The sequence below is a fragment of the Perna viridis genome, chromosome 1, assembly GCF_037379345.1.
Source record: "Perna viridis isolate PV_CMFRI_1.1 ecotype Kerala chromosome 1, ASM3737934v1, whole genome shotgun sequence".
Lineage (NCBI taxonomy): Eukaryota > Metazoa > Mollusca > Bivalvia > Mytilida > Mytilidae > Perna > Perna viridis.
The window spans coordinates 57,713,778-57,735,993 of NC_142445.1; the positions used below are offsets into that span (position 1 = coordinate 57,713,778).

At 31.7% G+C, this 22,216-nt stretch overlaps 2 protein-coding genes across 2 annotated transcripts in view; both read right to left on the reverse strand.

Moving 5' to 3' along the window:
• The window catches only part of LOC148629532 (mutS protein homolog 5-like), a 215,906-nt gene that overhangs the window by 160,695 nt on the left and 32,995 nt on the right, over positions 1–22,216 (reverse strand). The gene's annotated exons all lie outside the window — the stretch shown is intronic.
• LOC148629540 (muscle, skeletal receptor tyrosine protein kinase-like) overlaps positions 3,120–22,216 on the reverse strand; it is a 41,661-nt gene continuing 22,564 nt past the window's right edge. The window contains exons 5-12 of the mRNA XM_088553179.1: positions 21,541–21,852; positions 21,089–21,216; positions 19,979–20,162; positions 16,143–16,155; positions 12,973–13,227; positions 10,043–10,218; positions 9,444–9,686; positions 3,120–8,121 (exon numbers count right to left, since the gene is read on the reverse strand). Of these exons, the coding sequence (XP_088409305.1) occupies positions 6,926–8,121; positions 9,444–9,686; positions 10,043–10,218; positions 12,973–13,227; positions 16,143–16,155; positions 19,979–20,162; positions 21,089–21,216; positions 21,541–21,852 (2,507 nt within the window). The 3' untranslated portion in view covers positions 3,120–6,925. The remainder of the gene's footprint in view (positions 8,122–9,443; positions 9,687–10,042; positions 10,219–12,972; positions 13,228–16,142; positions 16,156–19,978; positions 20,163–21,088; positions 21,217–21,540; positions 21,853–22,216) is intronic.

Consider the following 22,216-nt stretch of genomic DNA (forward strand, 5'->3'; position numbering starts at 1 on the left):
CTTTTTTGAACATATAAATTGCTGTTGTAATGTTTTGTTTAGTTCAATTTATTTTTAAGGGGAGGAGTGACATTTTAAATATTCCGTGGGTGTTCACGTGGGGTGTTCCACTGGGATGTTATGTTCCCGCTTCATGTGATTACCTGGCAAGTTCAATGCATCCCTTTCATGACTTTTAGTAACAAGAAATATCATCTTTCGTTTGTTTGGACTTTATTGACAACAATACACACTCAAGTTTTATCTAAGACCAGACTGTTCTGGTGTGATCATTTTTTACGTGCATTATAACAGGGATTTGAATAACAAAATAAATAATATATACTCCCTGATTATTAGTGGTCCCCTAAAGAGGGTCATGGGCTTGAATCCGCCTCTGACTGTATACCAATGGTTATATAAAATTAAAAAAAAAATCCAATTAAGGACCCACAAGGGGCAATGGCAATTATGAAATATATGATTGAAACCATAATAGGCATGTGACGGGACAAGAAACATACGAAGATATATATTGTGCAGGGGATATCCCTATACACCTCCGCAATGGACACCAAAGGACGGTGCTCAAGGAAATGTGGACCAATAATTATATCTTCTGCAATCCTCCGCGTGACCAATGTAGAAAGATAATATTTAATATTGTGATAATTTGCGAATTTTTCAGTACCATCGCATTTTCGCATGACATAAGCCACACAAATATATTTTCTGTACTGAGATCTACATAGTTTTTACAATTGATGTAAAATTTTGACACGATATAATTGTTCTCTATTGTACTTTGAACAGTGAAATAGGAAATGTATTTTGTCTTTTACCTCACCAGAACTACACTGCTAACATATTCTTTGTTGAACGGGTATCATATGCATATACGTATTGTCTGCAGTAGAGAATGATACGCCGAAGTAACACACTACGTCTCGGGTGATATACTTCCTGAGTGTGTTACTCGGTGTTTCACACTCTGCTGCAGGTACAGCGGGGATCCTGGTGGAGGGTTACGGCGTAAAAGCAATGTTTTTTTTTACACATTCGGATCCATCTTGGAGGGGGTTCATGTTTGGGAAGTTTAGTTGAATATATAAGCTATATAGAAAACACTGAAAATCACCAGAGTGTCCCATAACAAGTTGAGCCGAATAGCGGGTCCCTTTTTTGGGAATCTGTAGAATCCGCCAGTGTGGTAATAGACTACCATGATATCCTTCAGGAAATAAAAGAAAGGTCAATCAAATCAAAGAGTAAGTTTATCCATGCACTTATTAGCATTTGAATTCATCGGGTAAGACAATACTGTGCCCTTTTGGCCAATCGCCTTCGAATCACAATTTAAAACTATCTTAATGACGAAGATATACAAAATGCATATGTCTTGGTTTGCTTGATGATCAGTATTTATATTGTTTGAATAGGACTAGATTTAGAGTTATCAATGATGAAAGCTTGTATTAGGATTAGAATATCAAGTAACACCTTTATCATGTCATTGGGTGCCAAATTTCTTGTTGTTATCGTACCCCGTTGGAGGTTTTCTCTCGTTTCTTTCAACGAGTTGAGTCTTGTAAACCGACTTATCACTTCCTGTTGGCAGTTCCTACTGCTTTATATAAGCGTTTGTTCATGGCATCTAGTGCTGCCAACATCATTTACGGGTTCAGCACACTTTATAGACTATACTTTTGGCATTTCGAATGATAACCTCATAATGAGCATTTTCATAAAGAGAAAAATCGTGGAAGATAACCGAGTTTCGTTTGCGTTCTAACATGAATCTTCTGGACCAGTGCACCGCATGGACATCAGAATGGAACGAGTTGTTTCTAGAAAAGTTAAGGACTCTTATCCAATAAATCGGTCTTTGGGACAAATTTTGAAAGAGACGACGATTCTATCGTAGATATGCCTTCACTTACTGTTTATTATTCTATTATTTCTCATGATCTTTGTTTTTTTCCTGGCTTTGGTATTCTTCATACCGGTAGGGTATTACCCTACCGGTGCACATGGTTCAGGCTAGAAACCACTAATTCCACTTCTCATACGCTTCAATGCTAATTTCACAATATTCAATGGCTTCTCTGAACTTTGCCTTAACTTTAACCTGCAGAGGACTATATATCAGCATGATTCTACATATGTCCTCTCACAGTCCTCGGAATGGCATGTGGGGTTAGCAGACTAGAAGTGAAGGGTCTATAAAAGCATGGGAAATCCCAGTGTTTTTACAAGATAGGGGTATAGTTAGAAATCATTATGGAGAATAGGCTTCACAGCACAAGAAGCAAAATGAACCTATATAATGTACAGAAATGTTTTTCCTTTCAGAAACTGTTTCAATTTTTAAAAATAAAATGAGAACTTTTTTCACAGCACTATGAGGAACAGGGGGTAATTTCTGTGTAGGACTATTTTCGTGAACGTTCCAAATGCTCATTCATGCATCCAGTTTTTAGTGGAGTCCGAGTTGGTCATATACTTTTGTTACTCTGTATGTATTATTTTAGTTACTTTATGTTCTTTGTTGTGTTTGTCTGTTTTCCATGTCTGGTCTTTGTCCCAGCATTATATTCTTTGATTTCCACTGGAACCTTGGTTCCCTTGATTACTCACATTAAGCTGGGTTACCCACATGGCTTTAATTTAATTGTCTGAATGAAATTAAATTACTCTGCATTCTCTCCTTATATATATATTTTCAAACCATTGGGAGCTTGACTATATTTTTCCCTTTCGTTAGTGCACTATATGTTAGGCCTGCAGACTGAAGTCTGCAACATTGATTTTCCTGTTTTTCTTTTATGCATGTATGAAATTAAGACATCAACTTCGTAATAACGCATTCATTACAGTAGGTGTTCAAAAAACTAATATTTAATTTCCACACCAGACTCTATTTAATCTGGAGGAATGATCACCCAGTCAATTCAAAATTAAAAAAAAAAAAATACAATAAAGAATTGTATGTATATGTATACCATTGTGTACCAATTCGCCTGACTTCTGACCTTGAATGGAATGCGAAATAATGAATCTCTGAACTCAATGCAAAGTTTGTCTGTTTTGCACCAAAATGCACCAGACAGGGAAGAAAAGATACAAAGGCTATTTCTTCATTTTTTTTATTTTAGCACTTTTATTGACTGCATACAGCCATCATTTTGTGAAATATGAACAACAATATACTACAACAAAGACAGAGCAGAGAATTCACTCACTATGGACAATACTTCCATTGTAAATTGGAATTGTAAAAAAAAATATTATCTAATTTTATACCCATACATGTATCTGTATTAAATTAACATGTTCCAAAAACTACTCATGGAAAATGATATAGCAAAAATGCATTTCAAGTAATGAAATATTCTTTTATCAGATTTCGTGTAGCAGATTCAATTACAACATTCAATATCATACCAAAGAATGTTTTAATACAATTACAACTTTACTAAGGTTTCAAGTTTGTTTATTTTGACTAAACAAATGTGATCCTCTGAACTGCCCTTGTAACAAAGCACCATTTGCAAATTAATTCATTTGGCCTAGAAATTAGACTTAATAAGTACAACCTTAACTTGTAAATAAATATAAATCTCTGTTAACCACAAAGATCTATGACACTATTATAACATGTACATTTAAAAAAATCACTGGGATAACATAGATGAATAACACACACACACACACACCTATAGCACTGCATGCTAAACATACTATAATTTTGCTTTAAAGTTGCTTACTTCAGGCTTAAGTTTTGCTATCAAATCTAGGCTAACATTATTTTTAATTAAAAGTTTTCAGTTTCTAAAGCTCAAATTATGTCTTGAATGACAGGGGGGTCTCATTAACAATAAGTTCTTGAAAAATACAACCAGCTCTTGTTCCTGCAAATGTAATTGGGAAGATTAGAAGCATGGCTTAAAGTATTTGATCAGATTTTATTACTTCCTGTCTAATCCCTACAGATTTTTCTGCAGCCAAAAGAGGTACTGAAGTCAATCTTAACTTATGATTATTTAGCTGCATGAGAGTCACGAGTGCAGAAAATTAAGAAATGGCAAACTATAAGCAAAACTCTTACCATTTTAGAAAAGTATACTGTACAAAATATAATGAACTTATGAATTTTTAAAATAACATTTCAACCCAGAGTATTAGTATGAGAAGCATACACATTCATACCTACATGAAGATTGACAGAAACACCATCTAAAAGAATGGAACCAATTCACTGTCCTGTTCTTAGTAGACCAGCTCCCTCTTTTTATCTGATATTAAATGTGACAGTAAGATGTCAGAATTCTGACTTCATATTGATGTTAGATAAGGAAACCCTTTTATACTGATAGATTTTAGATTCTCCATGACAATTGCTTACTTATATATCTTAACCATCTAGTCAAGAATATTAGTAACTCCCTACCATAAGAAAATCTGACAGTGTAAAGCATGCATACAATCCTCTTAGCAGATGTGAGACAAGTCATGGTTCTCTGCTAAAGACAACAAAATTCATTTACTGTAAATATTTTAGTTTGTATTGGATGTTTTCAATAGTTGTAGAATGATTAGATAAGTGATAGGAATCAAGCAGACCAGTCTGGCCATCAGGTACAGGTATGGAAAATCAATCAAGTTCTTCCCAACTATTTGTTTACATTAAAGCTTTTCATTTTACATGAAAACATGCTACTAGTATTTTTGTTTAATACAGATGGTATGTAATACTAATCAATATACCCTCAACTTTAATATTACTATTGTAGTGAAAATAGAAGTGTAGGGAAATAAGTTCCCTCTAGCTATTAATTTATCCAAACCTAGTGGACAATTCAAAAACTTTTAAAAATCTGCTATTTGTCTGTTATCTAATAATCTTGGTATTACAACAGGAATGTTGGAAGTGGCTGCCCCTCTATTTGAGCTACTTGAGTTTCTATCATAAAAGATAAGAAAAAAAACAAGCATAAAAGAAACTCTTTTGAAGAAGAAATCCATAGTGTAGATGGAACTGTGATAAAAGTCTAGTTTTTCATCTTTCTGCTGGCAGGACAGTCATGATAAATTACAAGTTTATCTCAAAAACACTCAAAAATATTCATTCATAACACTGGCACCAGTCAAAAAAAAGCTACAATCATCTTTTATATGCACCTGTGGTATTATTCATTCATGACTATATTTAAGTGGAAGAACACAGAGATATACTGTGCATATTGCTCTCATACAACCAAAATTAGCAGACCAAATTTTACACCTGCAATAATACAATAATACAATTTAGAAAGTCTATGTATAGAATCCTAGAACATGACACAAGTTGTTTACAATACATTTTATCACTGAGAACTTTAAGTAATACACTCATGCTACAATAGCCCTCTTTTTCAAAATTCTATTTCAGTTTTACAAGCTCTCAAGCATAAGGGTGTGTTCTGCATGCATTCTACCTAGAATTTTCCAAAAAGAAATTTTTTTGATTTTATATAATGTCTGAATGACTCAATTACACGAGGTGTCCATTAAAAGTAGCTGTTCCTGAATATGTAGTAAGTTGGGAAATCAAAGAGAAACACTCAGCATTATGAGATATATTGGGGTGGTTGAAATTAAGACATGTTCTGTCATATGTGAACCACATGTATTATTTAAGAAAAGAGCTTCATCAATCAAAACCTTTTAGCATTTGTTGAAAAATATGACATCAAAATGTGGGAAGTTTTGGTTTAAAGGAAAACATAAAATATTTGACAAGCCATTCTCATCCATGCTTACTGTGTTATATAAATATGAGGTTATAAATAATAATGATAAATGATTGCTGCCTATCGTTGTTACTGTGTTAAGTACTACAATGTTTCCTGCCATTCATGTTGAAATCAGAACACAAGAATTCAAACTAAGGTGCAAAGATGCATTTCAAATGCTTCATGTATTACATGAAAGGTTCATTTGAGTTCAAAAGCTTCAAAAAACACTTAAAAGATGATCTCTTAAAATAAGAATTTGTTATACAATACTGAACCGATAATTTCTCATTTGATGCTACTTAGGATTTTATTGCAACAAATTACCAAGTCTGCGGATTGGAATTGGGCCATTCTAAATCATTCGTATGTTCTTCATGCTCTCTCTCCACTAAAAATTCTATATTGGAAATTCTAAATAGATTTAAAAGATCCACAAAATGAAGCAGAATTATAAACCTTCACATAGCTGCAGCAAATTTTTGTTTCATACATGTACTAACTTTTTACCTTTAAAATAAAATAAAAAATTATATTTATTGTATGATGAACAAACAACTGACTTTAAGTGGCCTATCATGATTCTGTATCAAGTCTAAGTCTTTCATCCTTTATACAACTTGTGATTTAGCTCAGAAAATTATTGGAAAAAATTGTCCAAACAAACTTTGTTTTCTATGGATTGATACAGACCACCAAAGCAGTGTAACATGAATATAACTAATTCTATTATTATCTTTTTTATCAAAATTTGTTCTTTTTGGTTTTGATGCAGACAAACACTAGCTTTAGGTTTACAGGTTTACTAAGTTTCAAAGCTTAGGAAAACATGAAAACAGGTTTCAGAGCTTTCCTCAGCAAGAGCTAACAAGTAAAACATTTTACTATAAAGTATCATTATCAAAAGAATGATTATTACTACTGATAAGATAGCACAATTTTAAAACACATTGGTCAAATATTATTTAGAATTTTCTATAGCACTTAACATTATCTAAAAAAATATAAATTAAAATAGCACTTGACTTCAAAAGTAGTAAAAGATTAAAAAGTGAGAAAAAATAAACAACAATGAAAAAGACATAAAACAAACACATACATATAAAATGTAACAAATATTCAACAAAGAAATGACTGGATTTGAGCAATGTTTGATATTATGAGACATTAAGTTACACAACTTCATTTAAACTGTTCTTTTTCCGAATTTCTTCATTGATGGCATGAAGTGTTCTATAGAGTTGTGAGAACTTTGGACGGCTGGCTGGTTTCCTGCACCAACACACCTTCATCAAATCATACAGAGCTTTTGGTGTCTTGTCTGGACAGGCAAGCATTTTATCATCTTTTATAAACTGTATGACTTCTTCGTGCGACATACCATAGTATGGCTGTAATGCATATGAGAACACTTCCCATAATACAATACCAAATGACCATACATCTGATTCAGATGTGAATTTATTATACAATATTGACTCTAATGGCATCCATCGAATGGGTATAGCGTCATGATCACTACCTTTGTAATATTCCATACTATGAACACTTCTAGCCAGACCAAAGTCTGAAATTTTTACTGTCAAATTTTCACCAACAAGACAATTACGTGTAGCAAGGTCTCGGTGGACGTACCCCTGCTCAGATAGGTACACCATCCCACAACAAACTTGCATAACAATGTACATTTGTTCATTAGTTCCAATATGGTGGAACTGTTCTTTGAACTTTTTCTCAACACTATTGCGTCTTATAATATAGTTACTCTCTGAACTACAAAGTCTTAAAAATCCATTCAAATCTCCATTTTCCATGAATTCAAATAATAAACACATTGGTTTACCTATTGCACATATGCCCAGAAGTTTAACGATATTAGGATGATCAAATTCTGCCATGAGTGAAGCCTCTCTTTCAAAGTCTTGTTGAAGGTCTTCACTGGCATCCTCTTTCAACATCTTGACAGCAACAAAGGATTCACCACTGTCCTCAGTAATATCTTTGGCCCTCGCTTTAAATACACGACCAAATGCTCCCTGACCTATGTCACAGAGGTATACAACATCATTTCTAGGATACTCAAGCCCTTGAAGTTTTGGATTTAATTTAATGTCAGCCATTTTATGATAAGAGATATTTGGTTGAAGTTTGTCAATATCGATGTCCAAGTCTTCTTGAGGAGTAGATCTATATTTTATGTTTTGATTCATTCTTCTCTGTCGAAAAATTTGATAACAGAGAATGAAAATTAGACCAATTACAAAAGCTCCAACTGTGGTCACTATGGCAACAATCACAATAGCTACTGTTGTCAAGGGCTGGTCACTTTCCTCAGGTTGCCCAACTGTTCCTGTAACTGGTTCACCATCTAAAAAAAGATAAACTATGATCAAAACAGTGAAAAAAACACCATCAAAAGTCAAGGTGAATCATGTTTGATAAAGGTCTATTATAATAAAAAAAAATATCAAAAATAGAAGCTCATGTAAATTAATTGTAATTAATTGAAACCCTATTGCCTATACTGTTAACATGTCTCTTTGTTACATAATGAACAATGAAAATCAGAGCTTACTACCATTACTACATGTACCAGAGAAACCCCCTGCAAGACTACTCTTTTCCTGATGATATATAAATATTATGATCTCCCTTTTCAAAAAGTATCATATGAAGAAGTCATTTTTTTCTCTCTATTTTTTTGGCACTTTAATGACACCAATATGGAATGATTTATTTTAAAGTGCAAACATAATACTGGCCTTTTAACCCACTTGGGAAAATATAACCTATCAAGTACACCTGCTAAACAAGAAAAGAAGTTTTAACACTGTCTAACAGACCAAAGATTCCAATAATTACAAGTTAATAATTTTTTATTTTTAATGACAATTTCTGATACCAGATCACTGGTAATGTTATTACATATACATAAATTTATTCTTATCATTTCTGGCATTTTTGAAAATAAATAGAAATAAATTAAAGCATATAACTTATCAAAGAACTGCATATAATAGTCTGATTAAACCCAGAATGTTATCTTATGTTGAAGTAATAGACTATGTTCTTCTATGTGTAAATTATCTAATCTACACTCCTGCATCATAAATTTGATACCAAGATCTACAGAATGAAGTTGTTTCCTAGTTTTATGCTTGGAAGATTTAATCATTTATACCACTTCAAATCTATTTCCAATAAGTTTTTTCAACAGACTAATCTATTTTATGTGAACAAAATCTTATCAGTTACTTAATCCAAAGATATAATTACATGAAATAAAACATACCAACTTGTTTGGATTTTTATTATGAGATACAGAATGTTTTAATTCATGACAGATTAATCAATGCTCCACTATTGAGTTTAGTCAAACACAAACTTATTATCATGTTTTTTTAGTATTTTTCTGATGTTTAAAGAGTCCTATGGAGTTCAACACCAGGAACAAAAATAGCCCTTAGATTTACTCAGACATCAAACCACTGAATGCTTGAATGATTTTACTTTTCTCAATTATCTCCCCTTAGACTTTGCAGGGAGGACAAGATGGATTGTTTTGAAAGTAAATTCTTGAAAATATTACTGAAGCTTTAAAATAAGTAATCAGTTCATTGACAAAAGCACTAAAAGTCCAATTGAAAAATCTAGTCTTCCTCTACATGTGGCAATAAATGATAGACTTACCACACTTAGGGATATCACATTCCTGCCATCTGACCATTCTGTCTTGTGTATAACACCATGGTACATTCTCTTCTGACCCTGGATTCCTGCAGTAGTTCTCAGCTCCCTCCAGACTTGGGAATACGTCAGAGGGCCTCTGGTGAGTGTGGGGAGTCTGGGAGTCCCAAGATTGACAAGCTATTCCTGATTTTGTGACATTGACAGTGCCATTATACCACTGGCCAGTACCCTTATAACAGGAATCTGTAATTAAATTTTTTTTACATTTAATTTTTTTCACATATAACCAATTTAACTTACTACAAGTATCTTTACATATATGGATTTTAAATTTGTTGTTTTTGTTGATTTTAGCGTCAATATATGTATCATAAATGATTGTTATTTATTAAATTGCATATACAATGTATCTGGTAAAAAAAATATCAGAGTAGAGCAGCAATAAACTTCGTCTGTAACCCATCAAGGAAAATTCACTTTTAAAATATCAGGCCAATATCTGCAAGTATTTAGAAAAAAATGTCTGGGCAGGCAGATGGAAAACACATGTTCTGCCCATTTTGTGGCTGGAGCTAAAATACTGATATATATCAACATACTAGTAGTTTCATCCGGTTTCCTGACAAACATAGGTATATCCATACACTGTAAGGGTCGTTGTGATTTACTGGAGTAAGACTCACAATCAGGCAGCTTGTACCCATTTGGGCTGGAATGGGCAACCATCAACCAAGCATCAAAACAAAGCAGTTCCTTCACTGCTAAACAGGTTTGTCTAGAACGAAAACAAAGTTACAAGCAAGAGCTATAATTTGTTGTATAATGAATATAGTTTAAACTATTATACCTAATTTAATTTAAATTGGAGAAATTTAACTTAGTATAGATCTTATCCCAAGAGTCACTTTCATTTTACTTCTTTTTTGTCACATGGTTGGTTCCTGAATACATTTCTTCAAATTCTACCAAGCTGTTTTTTTTAAATGAAAATGTCTTTTTTGATGTGTTTCCATTTAAATATTTAGAAGAATTTATCAAAAAATTAACAAATTCAATCTATATCAATTTCTAAGAAATGAAAGCTTCAGTTTACTTAGTCTACAGTTTTATATATATCGGTTCTCTTAACGTGATCATTCTTTTGTTAGATATATTGTCTGCAATATAATACAAGTCCAATTAAGGTACATGATAAAATACAATTTAAAAAAATATTGGTTAAAAAAATGAAGATCAATGTATTCTATTTGACCTGAAATTCTGATGATATTTTTAAATTCATTTTCTTGCAAAGATTAAAAGGAATAAAAAAAGATTCAACAAATATTGCAGTTTCAAATTTCAGTATTAAATGAATCTTGATGTTCTCAACCTTGAAGATATATATCTCCTTTAAAATTTAACAAATAAGCAGAAAAATATGATCTCAGGTCCTCTTTAAAAAGTACAGTGGATTATATTGACACAGACAATATTTCTATGTGTTTTTTGTCATTATTGTTACCTAGTCACAATATTCAAGGATATTCAGGGACTATTTACATAGGTAACTATTACATCATAGAGACATATATGTTGGGCCTACATTGATGTGTGTGGTCCAACTTACTTTGTATGAAGGTTCCAATTTTTTGACAAGGCCAAGAACTGTTTTCTGCCCTTACATATCAAAAATGGCTTACAGAAAAACAAAAAATGTGTTACTTAATTCATAACTGACAAAGAAGTCAACTGCCAAAAGGAAATGACACTGTATAGTGCAAACACTCTTAACCCTTTTAAACTAAAACATTTCTTTTATACTTGTTCCAACTTCTTGAAACCTCTCAAAAATTAAATGGAAATATTTTTTTTTATGATGAACAGCTACTGTCTTGTGAAACATGTGTTTATCTATATGTAGTTTATACCTGCAGTGCACATTGTTGTTCACTGACTCTTCTAAATTATTTTGAAAGAAAGGCATGAAAAGAGTGTTTACATTGCTAGAAATCATACTGTGAAAGATCCTGAAATTATCTGTACATGTAAATACAATTTTATCTAATAGCATAAACACAGATAAGCCATCTATTTTAACTTTTCATATTTAGGCTCTGATGTAACTGATTAAATGTAACCTATGACTTTATCGCTAGAAACTTGGTGCCAAATTGAAGAATATCAGCACTAAATTACCACGGCAACCATTTGGACTGATACAGGTTTATATTGATCAGATTTGTTGTTTAATATAGCTCAATTCAATATGCAAATATTTTTACTTTCTACCAACCCTATAGCCTAACTGTAACTTGTATGTAGACTTGAAATAATTCTATCATTGTTTCCCTTAAATTTGTAGACAACAGTATTAAAAATTTTTATTGATAACAAGCCCTTGTTAACTTTATAGACACACTTTCAGGTCAATTTAAAACCTTGTTAGAACTTGTTAATGTTTTATGTTTGCTCAATATCTAATTTTTCATTGATAAAATACAGTATGTCACGAGTATTGAGACAACCTCTTAGCCTTTCGTCAAAGTTTCTTCATGTGGAAAATACTTGTTTTAATTATGTAAACAAAACTTTCTCTAGTGCATAATTAAACTTTTTAACCTCCTGTACAGTCCTATCAATCATTGCAATATCTTTGTGCATGCTCAGTGCAGCAGAAAACTAGTTGTAATTCTCTCTGTTGTATGATACTATCGAACAATACTGCTCTATGCCAAAATCAGAGGATTACGTGTCAGCAAGGTGCTGAAAACAGGATTACCATAATAGCCTGTCGTTAAAGTTTGTAATTCAAATCTTTCTCTTGACCTTGAATATGCTTGGTATTATTCCCATCCTCAACTCCTCAAAGTTTTTGTAGACCTTTATTCTCTCATTATATTTTATTTCTTGTCATATGATGGTTTATCAATATGATCTTGTTATGCTCACTATTTATAACCATTATATTTGTCACTCATACATATTTTGGAAAATATATGTATGAATATTAACAATTAAGAAGCCTGCTTTTCAAAGTATTTAAAATCAAATATCATATGACTATCAACAGAATCAGATATTCTAGGCGACTTTAATGGCGGCTATCATAGAACAATCTTATTAAATGATTTGAAAAGAAGATTAAAACACCTTTAACTGTCCACAAAAATTTTTACAGCATATTGCTCCGTCATCAGTCGGTGCATGAATTTTAATATTAATTTGTTTCTGTGAAACTTTGAGAATATTTTAATCAATTCAAGTTATATCCTCAACAATGTGGTAAAATTTATTCCTAATTCATATCAAATCATGAAATATAGAAATCCCCAATAAACCAATGCTTTAGACAATATCTTACTTCAAACAGACCTTTTTAGGTCGAAAATACTTTCTACCATAGCATTATGATGTATGTGTTCAGATAAAGGTTTTGCCTAGAAACTTTATCCTTCATACATTGGTCAATAATATGAGCTTTTAGTACTTGTATCATGGAAATATCCTCTGAACGATGAGGAGATGTAAGTGGTGATAGCATAATTACCTGCACATTCTGATGGACGTAGCCTCTTCATTTTCCATCTTACATCCAGGATACACATGGTTACAGAATATCTTCTTGGCATTGGTGAGGCATCTCTCATTTAATGGGTTCATCCTTTTCTTGATATCATTCAGTAACTCTCTAACATCATTGTCGAGCTTGTCAAATGAAACATTAACTGTCCTGTGGACCATCCTCGTATCAATCTCTGAACTACAGAAACTACCATTGTATGGGGCACATTGGCCAGGAGGTCTGCAAAAGGAAAGATAATCAAAACTAACTAAAAAAGAGAGAAAGGTTTCAGTTGTTAAAAAAAGTTCATAAATTGACTTGGAAAAAGAGAAACCTGTAAAAAGAGGACATCAAAGTTCATACAACAATTCTAAGTATAGTTTCTGAATAGCTAACAATAGACAGCATGGGCCAATGTGTTTTATCCCTTTTTTTAATCTGCTTTTGATATTTTTTAAACAAAAGATTGCTACTGTTCTAGGTACAGGTTTTTGCTATATGTTGTTGCTTTCATTTCAAATATTACATTATTGCAATCTAGAAAGCAGACTCTAGAAGATAAGAAGTCTGACATGGCTCTGATGAAGATACATATACAAGTTTGTATGAGACATACAATAAAACAAAGATACACTTATCTAGATAATGTAGCAATGTCCTCTATCAGAAGTTGTTCTTTTTGGAGAACAGGAAGTATACATTGTGTTCCTTATAATGTCTATGTCAATTATGTCACCGCCATAACTCTGTCAAATTCATTGACCTTAGAATTAATTTTGTGGAATTAAACATCATAAACCATGCACCAAATGGCAGTATGTACATCTGTTGTAAGATTAATTAAATATTTCCATTACCCAGATTTATGATGAAGCTAGTATTAAATCATTTCAAACAAGAATGAACACTCGTGAACTAAATGATCAAGTACATATCCTTAACTTTATAATATTATCTTATGTTGAATTCAAAGGCTTCAGGGAAATTTTATTAAAGAAGGAGGGTTGCACTTTCTTCTTTAAGTTTCAAACAAAGAGCAACAGGAGGTTGCTGGGCTTTCGTCCCATAACTTACATATCTACTTTTTAGAATTATTCACTCTGTGAACCTGATGAATTAAAATGAATTACTTTGAAATTTATTTGGAAGAATGTTACATGGACACCTGTGTAATTAAATTAAAAACAGAAAATTACATAATGTTTAAAACAGGTGGAGTACAAATGCAAAACTTGTAAGCAACATATGTTATCTACACACTAGGAGACAAATCCTGCAAGGGTGTCAATTATTGTTACAGTTCTCCAAGTTGGTTTACATATTTTGTATAAAAGGCTCCCTAGAAATATGTCAATAAACACTTATAATTTCAAAGACAATTGCATACTCTGTATGCAGAACCAAAGGTATTATGTCAATCAACATATTTCTAATGTTATTTTGCATATTTTGTATTTAGAGTTAAGTTCTGGTAAACAGACTTTGTAAGAACCCTTGTTTAAAATTAAATCAAAAGAAAGGAAGATTGATGGACAGGATAATTTTTTATCCAATTATATGTGTAAATTGTTCCTGTGCTCTTATTCCTCTATCCATCATAATTTCTGTCTTCCTTTGTTCAAGAAGGCAAATGTCTAAAGCGCCTTTGTCTTCATATAAAGATGACATCTCAAATTATTGAATAATTATTTCACAAATTACACAGAACAATAAATGGTTGCACAATGTCATAATCAAGTCAGGATAAATTTCATTTGGTTACACAGATTTATGAAATGGTTTATAATTTTGTTAGCTGGGGAATATAAGGTATATTGACTCTTCGCCCTTAGATTTCTTCAAGGAGGGTCATCTTCATTAATTGAAATAATTTTGTCAGGATTTATCAGTCTTGCACAATGCACTGCAGAACATTATTCCTAAACTTTAATTATTTAGTACTTTGTCCTCAAAAGGCGAGAGATTATCTTAGGAGTCTGCCTTGTTATCTTGTAACAGACTTCTCTTGTCTCATAAACTACCCCAAACCACCAGAGAAGAGTTGAATAACATGACAAGAATGAGCAACATCCCTTCACACCAAAGATAACTCAATTTACCTAAGATGAAATTAGTAGTCGTGGAAAAATTACTCTTATCAAAAAAATTACCAAAAGACCTATGACCCATTTCAAGCATGCAAAGGAAGAGAAAATGTGGGAAAGTTTCAAGTTCACCACGGCTCAGCTATTCTCCTTGTTAAACATTTGTAAATATTTGTTTTATGTGTTATTCTCATTATATAAGTTTATTTAATTTGTCTGGGGAGAGAGTTTCTATCCATAAAATACTTAAAATAACATGTAACCACTTCCACCATTGGAGAGATTTAGCCTGAATTATTATCGTGTTTTATTACCGATTTTGCAGATGTTAAACATAAAGGACAAATTAAATAGTTCTCATTTGAAAATTACTTTAAAATATTTGTATTTGCAAGTACAAATATCCTTAAACACCCAACCTGTTCCAACATGAACAAAAACATTAAATGTTATTAAAAAGTTTAAAATCATGAAATGTCTAACAATGGAGGTAATACAGGACTTTTAAATAGAACAAAAAGAAACAGTTAAGGTTAGAGATTGAGAGGATACACTGGTATAGAAAGGTTGGATTCACAACAGACAAACAATGTACCAAACTATACATGTAACAATGTACCCAAGGATATTATCTTTATTGAATTATATCTATTGGAAGACCCCAATAACAAACACATTTAAAGATTTCAACTTATGATTATATAATACCTGCAGTTCAAGAACAAATTGATTTGTACAGTATGATGGCCAACACAAATCATATTGTCATTTCAAAAAAAAATTCTGGTAGATTAATTCCTTATATAGATTTTTTTAAAATAAAGTTAAAGAATTTTAAGTCTTATAAGTTAAATGTTAAAAAATGTATGTTAAGTATGAATAAATTCACTAGAGACCTCCCATCAAACTAAAATCATTGTATTTCCCATCATACTTCTTTCACTGATCTTTTTAATGGCAATCTGAGTGATCTAGAGTAAAGCAGGTAGTTCATCATTGAGCACTTAGGCAATTATATGGCAATTAGCATGCAATCTTTATGTGTTACAAAAATAATAAAATTCTACTTACTTGGCTCGAGTTCCTGAAGTAAAAATAAAGACAAGCATCAGTAAAATTACATAGGACAACATCCTCATCCTGCAATATCAACCTTAGAATGTCTCAACACAAAACTCTAGAACTCTAGCTGTAGTAGACAACAAACTTAATTTTCACCTCTAATGCTCTAGTGAAATCTTATCTTTGTTTTATTGTCAATGAAAGCAGGAATCTTGTCAAATGTGGCACAATTTATGTTCACTTTGTTTTATGCCTACTTCGTTAGTATTTAACACACACACCAAGTCAAGTGGTAATGATATGGTTTTAATAAAATGCACGAAATTTGTCTCTCATATGGTCCCACACAGCTGTCACTAGGAATGATAATACTGGTAACCACTAGTATTAATTAATATTGAATTTCTTTGTTCAAAAATTGATAAAATCCAAAAAGTATGTTACAATAGAAAACACACTTCAAAAGTTCAATAAAGTACAGAAAAAGAAATCACACAACTCCACAGAAATTGAAGCCTAAATGAAAGAACATCAAATCACAGAGACAAATCCACTTAAATCTAATACAAATGTTCAAAAATTCCCTGTGCCGTACAAAATCTCCAATTTTAAAACTGTTCTTCGTCACTTTCAAGTCTAAACTGGCAATTAAGATTTGTACAGTGACAACATTCCATTCCTCTGTCAATTGTTACATTAAAATCTGATTAGTCGACCAATAACATAACAATAGTTTAATTTAAGCTCCTCATAAAAATCTTGACCAAATCTCTTAAGTCAACACGGAATGGAAATTGAAAAGATCCGTAAGACCCATATAATTATATTGAAGTTTGTCTATTGCTGTTTCTTTATTTATGTAGCAATATACAACCAGTCATTAGATTTTGGTTATCTTGGGGAAATTCTCATCTTAATCTTTCCGGAAATCTATCTTAACTGAATGTAGAACAAGATTGGCTAGCCTTAGCTGGCAGTAATGAAGTTAACTGGTAACTTACTGGTTCCCAATGTCAACCTGCTGTTCAGATCTAAGATAAGGGCTCTGTATGCACATTTTGATAGCACTGACTATCTTTACCACTCCAGACTAAGATACTTCAGAGTGTTTTAAGAAATGTTTTGTGATAAGGATCAGCTATTCCTAAGTTTTTATTCCAATTTGTTAATCACATGAAACTGTTATTTTGATAAATTGTTAAAATTATCAGTATCACCTGCTTCAGATCCAGAAGGTTGCAAAAAGTAATGTTGTCTTTGGTGTTTTTTTTTTCCATGCCTGTCAAATCTGAATTGAAAGACCATTGCTACTGCAGAGTAACTTCAGATTACTAAATCCCTAACAAAATTAAATGATGAAATTTTGAATGAAGATGCTTCCAAAATATGTATATGAACTACTTATGAGGAGTTTAATTTTCTAAATCAAAAACAAAAAATTATGAATAAAGCTGTTGTATTTAAGCCATGAATCATACAATTTATCTCATATCTATAAAATTCAGCAATTTTCAAAACTGCCCTGATTTCAGTGGTGATAAGGTAGAAGACTAATCCAGGTACAGAACATACACTATCAATATATAAATACAAATGAGCTGCATTATACTGTCAAACATACTGAAGGATTGATTCTAAGATCATTGATAAACAAGTATAAAATCTAAAGATAAATGTCGAATTTCAAACTTCTCCTTACAAAATACTGTTATATCTGAAAAACAGGTCTCTATCAGTTAAATGATCCTGATCGGACTGTTTATTTGATTTTTGTAATGCAAATTCCTTACCAATGGCAATAAAGCTTTAAAAAATGTTGCTACAAAATACGTTTTGAAAGTTTGTTTTTTTATGAAGGATAGCTTACATTCAAACTTGCCTAATTCAAGCATTTTTTGAATGCCATTGTAGCCAATATTAGATAAAAATTGATATCAAATAAAATATGATATGTTTTGTTTTATTGAAGAAAAAAATATACTTTGAACATATGGAAAGAACATTAGAAAATAGTTTGTTCTTTATGTTAAAACATGACTCTCCTTATTTTTCTGTGGTCCACAAACATTCTCACATTTATGAAAAATCTAAATGTATCCTCTACATCTAAGAACTGCACTAAATAACTCTGAGGTTTCATTTCAGTTTGACACAAAACAGCAAATAGAAAGATAGAAGGGAAAACAAAAAATATGCCATCCTTAAAAAAAGGTGTGGGGCATAGAAAATGTGAGCCATAGTTATTCAAAACTATGTATGTATACATAGTGAATTACAAAAACCTCAAACAAAAATTGAGTTGTACATGAAATATCTCCAATAACTACAGCCTGCATGGAGGCATAGAGAATACAAGCGCCTTATTAATTTCTTTTGTTATGACTTTTATTACTCATCACATCCCTTTATCCACTTCATCACAAATGCTTCTGATGACAGAGAAATCAAAACAATATGTCCAATGAAAGGTTACTTGAGTATTGACCCTCAAGCTTCTTGTGTTTTATGGCTCATACCACAAGAATTCAATACATTGATACACCTTTTAATAAGACCAAAATGAAAAGTACACTTGACCATAATTGATTGCTTCAAAAAGAATTTGGTCCTAAAGCTGAGAAGTGTCATAAAAATTACCATAGATTTGTAAGGAGAACGAAAATGATGACCCATAAAATGGAAATGTGATTCTTTACAGTTTACTTATCATGCTTGATTAACATCTGTAACTATCTTATTCATGTTGCTTTAATGGAACTATAATGGTCAGTAATTTGATCATGACCTGATCTGACCAGACCTTTTGATACATTATGAAGAAACAATTTTTTGTTATTATAAATTTCCCAAAATTACTGGTAATAATAAACATTTTTCTTCAATTTAGTCAAGATCCAGGGTCTAAGTTTAAGGGTGGTGTAAATAGAATGAAAGGTCAAGCTAGGGGTAGTAAGAAAATTTTGGGGGGTAGAGGTTGTAAAAAAATCAAGATTTCATTAAACACTGTAAAATTTATTTTATCTACATTAGAGGGAATACATTTGGTCTGCCTATCTTAGAGCTAGGATCGAACCCTGAGATCAGCACAAATTTGTAAGCATTGTCTTCTTTAATTATCAGATATTCAACACCCAAAGTTCCAAAGAAACAAATCTGTGTAGTTAACGGGTAAACTGAGTAATGCAAAAAGAATAAAAAACATAAAATTCAATAGATTGAAAAGAAAAGGAAATGCTGTTAGACAGATGTGCAGGAAAATTAGGGGGACATAATTTACATCCAGACAAACCAGTCACTCAGCCACAAGACAATGATGTGACACAGAGAACAGACAAAGAAAATTCTTGTAACAGCTGTGAGAGACCATACAATTTTAAACTGTCTCCTGAAGGTATTGTGCAATCACATTGATGCATCATCTGTTTTATATTGTTCTTCTTTAAACGGATAATCCCTATCATCTGTATTCTGTTGACAAACTTCATGAACTTATTCATAATATCTCAGAAATTGATTTTATTATAGAAAGCATTTCTGAAGCACTCAATGGAAAAAAAAGATATGTGGGAAGAAATATGTAGTATGAAATCAAAGTATAAATTTTTCAAAATTCTGTATGCTGACAAAAAGTGCATTAATTAATATATTGAGGGCAATAATGACTTTACATAAGCTAAGTTCCAAAGTCATATGAAAATGTCCTTATTGTACTTAAGTGTAGAACTTTTACCTGGAAATATTAAAAATATATCAGTATCATTTATACTTTATACCTTTTTTATTTTTCTTTACATAAAAAGAAATTCATGATAAAAGATTTTTAGACAGTTTTAAAAAATACTTACTCGAACACATCATTGTTACTTGTACATCTTGTTCAACCATGGCAATTTTACGAAGGGGGTAATTGTATGCTTTACATCCATACCAACTTGTCTCTGTAACATTTTTTACGGTCAGTCGAGAGACTACTTCATCATCTTGGATTGTTGTATAGATTGTAATGCCCTCTGGCGGTTGGTCACCAATCTAAAATCATATATAAATTGCATGTATAAGTAATGTAATATAATTCTGATAAATCACACATTAAAATCTTGAAGTCCCAAACAGTACTATATATTTATAAAGACTAAGTAGAGGTCAGGTTTGGTCAACATCAAGGTTAAAGGGATAAAAATTAGGAAAAAAACATTTAATAAAAACGAAATAATACAGTTTTTAATTATATGCACCCCTTTATCTGCAAACATGGCATCTGTGCTCATGAAATAGAGACTCAGATGATATTCCCATCACAGACAGATAAAACATTCTGTGATGATAATTTATTTTTTATTGCATGTAGCTAACTTCCATGGATAACCATGCAATGATACATCAATGTAATCAACAGGACAGTATATCAACAATAAGTCATTACAGACTCTTCATCAGACTGCTTTAAATGTTATCTATATATCATCCTGCAAGGAACATATTTGTGATACCAATGACATTGAATAGAGCATATATGAGTGTATACAAAGATTAGTAATTGTTAACATCTGCCTAAGAAATTCCATGTCACCATTCATGAAAGAAGGAATTGCTAATGTTTACAAACATGAAAAGTTATATCTGAGCTATGTCTTCAAGTTATTATATGCTTTTAATAATTTGTTGATATAAGCTACAATTATCCTTGCTTTGTCTAGAAAATTTTGTCTCAAGCCTAATGAGCTCATAAACAATGAACTGTAATAGTACATTAATTGGTAGGCAACAAGTTCTAAAAAAGTAAAACTGCCTGGTTGTGGTGTAAAGAGTCCTTGGACTCAATTGCCTTACTCTTAATGACAACTGACAACTTAATGGTAAATCAAAGCTTGATGAAAATTTCAAAAATCAAGAAGAAAAAAGTTCTGTAATTAATGACTTAGAGTTGCTGAATATCTATGGGATAGTTTACTTACAACAACACCATTTTTGCTCCACATCATGGTAGGAAGAGGTATACCCTTTACATTACACACCAACATCACAGGACTGCCACACTTGATCGTCCTGTTGTAGGGAATCAAGCCAACAAAACGTACAGGTACTAAAATGGAAGATGAAATATTATTTTAAATGTTACTTGAATGCATTTACTTTCAGAAGTTCTTACTAGTAAAATGATCAGGTCCATGTATTTCTTTCTGTGTAGGATAAAAATTCATATTGAAATTGAACTGGAGACTAGGAGCAATATTTTGGTGACTTTTATCAAAATTTTGATGACTTTTATTTTTTAGTATTTTGCATTTAACTATGAAGATTGTTAAGGTTTTTTTTGCCTTGAACTATGTTATGACCAAGTTTCATTTTTTTTATCATCACTGTAACTTATTTATAAGTTTTTGATAATAACTACATATAAAATGACCTTGAACATCCAGGTAGATTTTATTAGAGGTGATAGTCTCATTGCCATGTTTAACTTTGCAGTAGTACTCTCCCTTATCATTAACATGTACATGTATCAACTTCAAACTACCAGTCTTTCTACTAATGTCATATTTAGCATGGCTGCTGTCAATTCCATTTTGACTAAATCGCCTGTCTTTTATTCTAATGCCATCTTTAAACCATTTATAGAGGACAGTTGACTTGCCCCTTCTATTTGCCCGACAATGGATAGTGTGGCTGTAATCAGCTCGAACTGTTGCATTCTTTGGAGGCTTTATTATAGCCAACTCTAAAAAACAGGAAGAAAGAATAAACTTGCTATAGACAAAACATATATTTAATACAGTTAGGTATTTATTTCACCTTAAGTGTCAAACAATGCTTTTCTAAATACATTCTATATATAGATATTTAAAATGTCACCTAATGTTTATTTACTTATAAACATTTTGTTATATTTCTAATATAAATGTTGAGGGTGCCTAAAGATCAATACCCTTTTTTAATAACTGTCTAAACATTAAGGGAAGCCCAGACAGTATTACACTGTATCTAAGCAGCAGATACTACCAAAAGAATCTTGCACAACATAGTGATAATAAAAAATAACAGATTTTTCATTCACGTATAGCAAGCTCTATACTATTGCATTT